At 55.0% G+C, this 8772-nt stretch overlaps 1 protein-coding gene across 2 annotated transcripts; it reads left to right on the top strand.

Moving 5' to 3' along the window:
- The first annotated feature begins 180 nt into the window (after positions 1-180).
- LMF2 (lipase maturation factor 2) lies at positions 181-4461 on the top strand. Of its 2 annotated transcripts, none has more exons than XM_081310034.1 (14): positions 181-337; positions 891-1144; positions 1241-1269; positions 1376-1590; positions 1664-1842; positions 1985-2126; positions 2284-2418; positions 2488-2593; positions 2668-2764; positions 2840-3022; positions 3097-3265; positions 3338-3449; positions 3523-3616; positions 3698-4461. In XM_081310034.1, exons 1-14 carry the CDS (start codon positions 244-246, stop codon positions 3998-4000), a joined length of 2112 nt encoding a protein of 703 aa, XP_081166160.1. In that variant the 5' UTR covers positions 181-243; the 3' UTR covers positions 4001-4461. The 2 variants fall into 2 exon arrangements, with proteins under 2 accessions (XP_081166160.1, XP_081166159.1); XM_081310033.1 differs by having other exon boundaries at positions 3520-3616.
- The last annotated feature ends 4311 nt before the right edge of the window (positions 4462-8772 follow it).

Genomic DNA, 8772 nt, shown 5'->3' with positions numbered 1-8772 from the left:
CAAAGGGCCCTGGAAAAGGGGCGGGGCGCTCTGGGAACCATTCGGGGCGGGGCTTGCAGCTGCCGGGAGCCGGACACGAAGCCGAAGCTGACTAGTGGGGCGGGGCGGGGCCGCGGGGCGGGGCTACAAGAATGGGGTGGGGCCTGGGGCGGGGTCTTAGGGGCGGGGTCATGGGGGTGGGGCGGGGCCTGGGGCGGGGTCGTAGGAATCGCGGGCAGCTCTCCAGCCGGTCGCGTAGCGGACATGGCGGGCTCCCGGCTCCCGCGGCAGCTCTTCCTCCAGGGTGTGGCCGGCGTCTTTCTGTTCGCCTTCGCTTCCCTCTACACGCAGATCCCGGGTGAGGGCGCCGTGGATAGGACAACACCCCCCAACCTGTGCGCGGGTCCCTGTGTGGTCACATACCCCGCCACTCCGCCTTCGTGCGGTCTGGGGCGAGAGTGAGTCTAGGCCTTGATGTCGCGGTGCATGACCGCGGTTCGTGTCCCGCGAGCCGCGGGGACGTGGCGGTAGGAAGATGTGCGATGGCTTGTTTCCCGCAGAGTTCGAGTTCTCACCTGGGGTGGGGGTAGAACCCCAGGGAGGGTGGGAAACAGATTTCCTCCCAGACCTGGTGGGGCAGGTAGGAGAGCTGTTGGGCAGAAGATGTTGACCCTGGGAGTCGGGCAGTCCTCCTGGACCCAGGGTGGGTATCAACAGGTTCTGTCCTGGGGGAGGGGGTGTCTTGAGGGATTGTAGGCCATTTCTACAGGGAGGGGGAAATCTGTAGACCCTGGGGGGTATCTGCAGACCCTACAGTGGGATGGGGGATACCTGCAGACCCTGGCTTAGGTAAATTTGGCAGGGGCCGCTGTGAGTAGCCCCTGAGTAGCCCTGAAACTGCCCTCCCACAGGCCTCTATGGTCCTGAGGGCATTCTGCCTGCTCGGAGGATGCTTCGGCCACAGGGCAAGGGACACTGGCAGCAACTGTGGGAGACACCAACACTGCTGTGGGAGGCACCAAGGCTGGGGCTGGACACAGCCCAGGGCCTAGAACTGCTGAGCCTGTTAGGCACAGTGCTGGCTCTGGGTGCCCTGCTTCTGCGTCCACTGCGCCACCCCCTCGTCTATCTGCTGCTCTGGGCTGCTTACCTGTCAGCCTGCCAGGCAAGTAGGACCCTGATCTCTTCATCCCCTTCCCACTCCCCCCTCTACCTACTTGAGGACAGACACATCTGCCCCCTGACAGCCCTCTCCCTGCAGGTGGGCCAGGTGTTCTTCTATTTCCAGTGGTGAGTGACTCTGGGGCAGGGCTGCTGGAGGCTGGGTAGGAGTTGATTGCCTTTCCCCAAGACCCTTGAGGGGAGGGACCCTTGGTGCCATTTCCTCTCCCTGTAGGGATTCCCTGCTGCTGGAAACAGGCTTCCTGGCTGTGCTGGTGGCCCCGCTGAGGCAGTTCCCCAACCGTAAGAAGGCCCAGGGTGGGCTGACAGGGGCCTTGCCCCATGAAAGCCTTCCCTTCTGGCTCGTGCGCTGGCTGTTGTTTCGCCTCATGTTTGCCTCGGGTGTGGTCAAGCTGACCAGCCGCTGCCCCACGTGGTGGGGACTTACTGGTGAGAGTCCCGGCCTGAACCTGGGGTGCTCTGGGGTTCTTTCTAGCCCTGACCACCTGCTTGTCCCCTGTAGCCCTCACCTACCACTATGAGACACAGTGCCTGCCCACACCTGCTGCCTGGCTTGCCCACCACCTGCCCATCTGGCTGCACAAGCTCAGCGTGGTAGCCACATTCCTCATTGAGATCGCCGTGCCCCCTCTGTTCTTCGCTCCCATTCGCCGCCTGCGCTTGGCCGCCTTCTACGCTCAGGTGGGTAAGAGACAAAGCATGGCTTTCTTTAGTACTGATCAGGGGTCCCTCTTGGGATAGGGCAGTGATGGGAGACAGGCAGCCTTGCAGCTGGTCTGGAGATTTCGGGTAGGGGGCCGCTGTGAGTGCAGACCCTTCTTAGGTGCTGTTACAAGTCCTCATCATCATCACTGGCAACTACAACTTCTTTAACCTGCTGACCCTGGTGCTCACCACTGCCCTCCTGGATGACCAGCACCTGACTGCTGAGCCTGGTCTTGGCCGCTATAAGAAGACACCCACCTGTGAGTGTCAGCCTATTCAGAAGCCCACCATCCTCACCCACACTGTCCTCCCAGAGTGTGTCTTTCCCTCCAGCATCCCATGCAGTGCCCCTGCTTTAGCTCCACCCTAGTCCCCTGCTAGAGACACTCAGCCAACCTGTAACTGTCCTGCCCACAGCCTGGCCCAAGGCCCTGCTTACCACCCTATCCTTGCTGCTGGAACTGGCCGTCTATGGACTGCTGGCCTATGGCACTGTGCACTACTTTGGCCTAGAGGTTGACTGGCAGGAGCACGCCATCCACTCCAGAACCAGTGAGTGCTGGATGGGGGGCCGGGGGCAGGGCGTGGGCCAGCCTTCCTCACACTCCCCTTCTTTGGTAGCTTTCACCTTCCACCAGTTCTCCCAGTGGCTGAAGACAGTGACCCTGCCCACTGTGTGGCTGGGGGTGGCCTCCCTGGCCTGGGAGCTGCTGACTGCCCTCTGGAGGTAGGTTCTTGAGTGTAGGGGAGTCGGGGAGCTTCCTGGAGGGGCCTGAATACACTTGGGCTCCCTGTCCTCAGGTGGACCCAGGTGCGGGGGTGGCTGCCGAAGCTCCGTGCTGCTATCCAGCTTTCCATCTTGGGTGCTGCCACAGTGGCCTTGTTCTTGATCAGCCTGGTGAGTAGCATTATGGGGGAGTGGGGTGGGAGGGGTCTGGGGGTAGCCCTGAGCATTTTGCCCACCTTTCTGCAGGTGCCCTACTCCTACGTGGAACCTGAGACCCATGGGCGCCTCTGGACTGGAGCTCACCGCCTCTCGGGTGCTGTGGGACACCTGCAGCTCGCCAACTCATATGGCCTTTTCCGACGGATGACTGGCCTGGGTGGGCGCCCTGAGGTGGTGCTGGAGGGCAGTTACAATGGACACCACTGGACGGTGAGCTTCCCACAGGTTGGGGGAATTAGGGGCCCAGTCTCACTGGCTCAGCTGACCATGGGCTCACCTGGCAGGAGATCGAGTTCATGTACAAGCCTGGGAATGTGAGCCGGCCGCCCCCTGTTGTGGTGCCCCACCAGCCACGCCTGGATTGGCAAATGTGGTTCGCAGCCCTGGGCCCACACACACACAGCCCCTGGTTCACCAGCCTGGTTCTCCGCCTGCTGCAGGGCAAGGAGCCAGGTGAGGGGGCAGGCTAGGGGAGCCACCGGAGGGGGTGCTGGCCCTCGTGCTGAGCGCCTTCTCCCACCACAGTGATCCACCTGATCCAGAACAACATCACCAGGTACCCCTTTCACAAGCAGCCACCCACCTACATCCGAGCCCAGCGGTACAAGTACTGGTTCTCACAGCCTGGAGAGCAGAGGTGAGGCTGTGGTCCAGGGCGGGAGCCAGACCTGGGCTCCGGCCGTGTGCTGAAGATGCTCCTGTTGCAGCAGGTGGTGGCGTCGGCAGTGGGTGGAGGAGTTCTTCCCACCTGTGTCCCTGGGGGATCCAGCGCTGGAGACACTGCTCAGGCAGTTTGGGCTTCAGGTAGGAGGCTGTCCACCAGGCTGAGGGAGGTGGCAGAGGTAACCTCAGTTCTTGAGGTCTTCCTCAATTCTTTTCCCACAGGACAAGAGCCCACCCCGGGCCCGCAACCCCAGCAGCGCCCTGGTTCAGGCCCTCCAGTGGGTGCGGACCCAGCTGTCTCCCATAGAGCCTCCCACCCTGCTCTGGGGGCTCCTAGGGGCCGTGGGGGCTGTCAGAGTCATGCAGGCCCTGCTAGTATCCCGGTCACTCAGATCCTCCCCCCCAGACAGAGGGGAGAAGCTCAAGCCAGCCCTCAAGAAGAACTCTGGAGCTGCCTCTGAACAGGCCAGCCGAGCCACCAACAACTTCAGCAGCAATTCCCGGCCTGCCCGGCAGAAAAAGTAGCTTCGTGTTCTCTCATCCTCATATCCTCAGAGGGTTGGGTCCCTGCGGAGTTCTGACCTGCGGGACACGGCCCAGCCACCGTGCCTTAGCTGATCCTCCCAGGGCAGACACAGGCTGGGGTGCTGCCCACTGAGGTTGCTACCTTGAGAGCCACAGGTCCTCCAAGGCTACCACCTTCCTCCCCAGTCACTCCCCCACCTCTGTTGCCTTGGCTGTCGGCTTGGGAGATGGACATGTAGCCCAGTGCTGGATCCTTCCTGGGACACTGAAGTCAGTGCATGGAGGCCCTGCTCCTTCCCGGGGCCAGAGGGTCTGAGTCTGGAGCCCCTGACCCCAGTGCCCATGTGGAGGGATAAGGTGCACTCATTAAGGAGGAGAGCAGGGAGAGCAGCCGCCTATGGTATCACCACACCAGCTGCCATCCTTCAGTGCTCCCACCAATAAAGGTGTCCTTCATGCTTGCTGTGTGCCCAGTGTCCTTCCTGCTGGGGATCCCTGAGGACAGTGGGCAAGACCCCAGTGTCTACCACTAACCTGGTTTAATGGATGTCCTCCCCAATTCTCAATGTTCTCCTTCCTAAAATAGACACAGGGGCCTGACCACAAGGGATCTCACAGCCTCTGTGACCTGTGGGACAAAGCCCAGCCACTGTGCCTTGGACTGTGGAGCTGTTCTGGATTGTAGAGCCTGAACCCAAGTCCTTCCTGCCTCCTGCTCTGCTTTCTGGTCTTGAGAAAGGACAGAAGGGTTAGAGTAGGCAGAGGGAGGTGGTGAGGTGGGCAGAAGCCGAGGGTTTGGGGTAAGGAGCAAAGGTGTACCCAGTCCCCTCCTGGAGGAGGACACCAGGGAGGTGGGAATCGGCACTGTCCAGGTTTCTGCTGGGCTCACCTTTCAGGCAGAAGACATCTAACCCTTCCTGGGAACTTGCAGCATGGCTTCCCCTGCCCCTGACTGTTCTCAGTCCACATCCATTTTGTGCTCTTCTCCACAGACCCATGGCCAGCTCCTATGTCCCTGACACCCCCACACACACACCCCACACCCCTACCAAACCAGAGGCAGCTCTGTGCTCTGGCAGAGCCTGCTCCATGAGCTTTCCAACGCCTTCAAGGGGGCCCCTGTACACAGAATAGATAAGGTGAAAGCTGGGTTTGGCTTAAGACAGTGACTTAAAATTCTAAAGCCTGCTCTTTTTCTTAATTTTTTTAAACATTTTTTTTTTTTTTTTAGTTTTAGGTGGACACAATATCTTTATTTTACATTTATGTGGTGCTGAGGATCAAACCCAGTGCCTCGTGCGTGCTAGACGAGCACTCTACAACTGAGCCACAACCCCAGCCCCCCCTTTTTTTTACCCCTCACAAAGATGTTTTATTTTTCATAGTGTTAGGGATCGAACCTAGGGCCTTGGACATGCCAGGCAAGGGTTCCACCATGAAGCTACAGCCCCAGCCCTCTTTTTTTTTTTTTTTAATTATGTTAGTTGTAGATGGACACTATATATATATATTTTTTTGTACCAGGGATTAAACTTAGGCATTCAACCACTGACCCACATCCCCAGCCCAATTTTTATATTTTATTAGAGACGGTGTCTCACTGAGTTACTTAGCGCTTTGCCATTGCTGAGGCTGGCTTTGAACTTGCCCTCCTCCCGTCTCAGCCTGAGATGCTGGGATTACAGGAGTGCGCCACGGCGCCTAGCCACAATATCTATACTTGCTTTTATGTGATGCTGAGAATCAAACCCAGTGCCTCACACGTGCTAGGCAAGTGTTCTACCGCTGAGCCACAATCCCAGCCGCAAAGCCCTCTTTTTTAAGCTCAGTTTATTACTCTCCTGGGCTTTCTGTAACAGCTTTCTTTATCATTCTTGCACTGTACAGTCCACTTTGGGTTTTTTTGTACCAGGATTTGGACTCAAAGGGCCCACATCCCCAGCCCTATTTTGTATTTTATTTAGAGACAGGGTCTCACTGAGTTGCTTAGCGCCTTGCTGTTCTGGCTTCGAACTTACGATCCTCCTGCCTCAGCCTCCCAAGCCACTGGGATCACGGGCTTGTGCCACTGCACCTGGCCAGTCCATCCATTTAAAATGCAGGGTTCAGTGGCTTTTGGTATATTCATCCATCATGATCCAGAACCTTCTCATCACCTGAAGAAGAAACCCTGTACACCTTGTCAGTCACCCTCCAACCCCTTCCCTCCCAAACTCTCTATGGATTCACCTACTCTGGACACTCCCTATAAAGTAAATCATTTACAGAATGGAGGTGTAAGTTCGGGTCAGGGGTAGAGCACTTGCCTACCATCATCTCAATCCCCAGCAACCAGAGACAAATGAGCCACACCATGGTGCCTTTTGTGTCTGCTTCTTTTGCTTGGCTGATGCCTTGGAGCTGCACCCACTCTGGCGGCCACATGTCAGGGCTTCCTTCTCTGACGGTTGACATCTCATTACATGGATGGGCCAGTCCCCCATCAGTGACCATGAAGCCGTTTCCACCTTAGCTGGTGTGGGTAATGCTGTGTAAACCTTCATGTGCACTAGTTTTGGATGCACATCTGTTTTCATTTTTGCTGTTCTGTTTTATTTGTGATATCTTTACAGAAACTCAACACTTTTTTTTCCATTCATCAATGATAATGCCACAATTAACTGCTTTATAAGATATAATTTTGTCAATTTATTTTTAATTTATATTTGTAGTAAAAATACACAATTTTTTAAATATTTATTTTTTAGTTGTAGTTGGATACAAGACCCTCATTTATTTATTTTTATGTGGTGCTGAGGATCGAACCCAGGGCCTCGCCTGTGCTAGGCGAGTGATCTACCGCTGAGCCACAACCCCCCAAAATACACAATTTTAACCTTTTTTTTCTCTTTTCCCTTGGTATTAGTACTGGGGATTGAACCCAGGGGACTTTACCACCAAGCTACATCCCTAACCCTTTCTATTTTGAGATAGGGTTTCACTAAGTTGTGAATCTGGCCTCAAACTTTTTTTTTTTTTTTTTTAAGAGAGAGAGAGAGAATTTTTTTAATATTTATTTTTTTTAGTTTTTGGTGGATACAACATCTTTATTTTTATGTGGTGCTGAGGATCGAACCCAGCGCCCTGCGCATGCCAGGTGAGTGTGTGACCGCTTGAGCCACATCCCCTGCCCTGGCCTCAAACTTTTGATCCTCCTTCCTTGGCCTCCCAAATTTCTGGGATTAAAAATGTGATCACCACACCCAGCCCTTTGCCAGTTTTTTAATTGGGTCATTTGCTTTTTCTGTAACGGAGTGGTAGCAGTTCTTTGCATATTCTGGATATTCTTTACCAGACATATGGTCTGCAAATATCTTCTCTCATTTTGTAGGTTACTTTCTCTTTGATATGCAGAAGTCTTTCTCCTGTGTCGCCTGTGCTTTTGGTGCCATCTCCAAGAAGTCATTGCCAAATCAGATGTCGTGAGACTTTCCCCATAGATTTTCTCCTGAGTTTGGTCATGGGTACATTTTGAGTTAGTTTTTGTGTATGGTGTGAGGTAGAGCTCAGCTTCATTCTTTTACATATGAATGTTCAGTTTTCCCATTTGTTGAAAACACGATTCTTTCCCCATCCAATGGTCTTGGCACCCTTGTTGAAGATCAGTTGATTGCCAGGTCCTGATGCCTCAGATTCTGACCACCACTGCATTTGCTGTGGCTTGGGTGGGGTCTAGCTCAGCTAGCAAGGAGGTCTTCTTTGTAGGGTGTTCCTCTAGGGTTGAGTTACACTCACCTGTCCCTTATAGTCCTGCCCCTTCTGCCCTTTTTTAGATAGAACTTTCTAAGAATAAGAGTCCCCCCAATAAAAGCTCACTTCCAAACATGTTCCCCCCTCTCTTTCTCTCTCCCTCCCTCTATCTCTCTTTCTCCCTCTCTCTCTCCCTCTTTCTCTCTCTCCCTCCCTCTCTCTCTCCCTCTCTCTCTTTCTCTCCCTCCCTCTCTCTCTCTCCCTCTCTCTCTCCCTCCCTCTCTCTCTCTCTCCCCTTCTGCCGCAGAATGGCTGGGCACAAATCACCGAGCCGCCACAAAGCACTTGTATGTTCAAACAGGAAACTTTATTGCCTGAGCTTAAAACACTCCACGCACACTCCTCGGGAACTTTCCCGAACACCACCCACGCGGCCCCTCTCCGGCACTCCACACCAACCAGAACTCCACACCAACCAGAACTCCCTCCACCAGAACTCCACCCACCAACGCGAACTCCCCAGGAATCCCCACGAGAACTCCTCCAAAATAGCGGGCACCAGAGGCGGACAGCAGGGGTCTATATACAATTGAATACACAGCTTAACATAACCATCAATCTCAATGGCTCGCTGCGGTCACCTCTCAACCTCTCCCTTCTGGCAAGATGCCTGCGTCATCCCGACTTGGCTGTGGCCCTCAACATCTCCCCCCTTCTGTTTAATTAAACAACAAGCATGTGGCTTAGGGACCGTGTCTGCCTTAGGTTGTCTAATGCTACATATGGTCCTTACCTGTCATCGGATGAGCTGACCTCAAGGCGTCAGCCTCCTGTCTTAGGTTGGTACCATTGCAATTGGATCTTACCCGTCACTGACTACAGGCTCAGCATACAGCCACACCTGTGGATAGGCCTTTGCACCAGTGGGGGCGTGAAGTTCTTTGCCTCACCTCTGTTGGCCCCCAAATTTGGGCTTGGTGCCAGTGGGGGGTGAAGTTCTTTGCCTCACCTCTGTTGGCCCCCAAATTTGGCCTTGGTGCCAG

This window comes from Spermophilus citellus (assembly GCF_964194105.1).
Source record: "Spermophilus citellus genome assembly, chromosome: 10".
Lineage (NCBI taxonomy): Eukaryota > Metazoa > Chordata > Mammalia > Rodentia > Sciuridae > Spermophilus > Spermophilus citellus.
The sequence above is the reverse complement of the archived record's forward strand: the minus strand, read 5'-3'. Positions and strand labels throughout refer to the sequence as shown.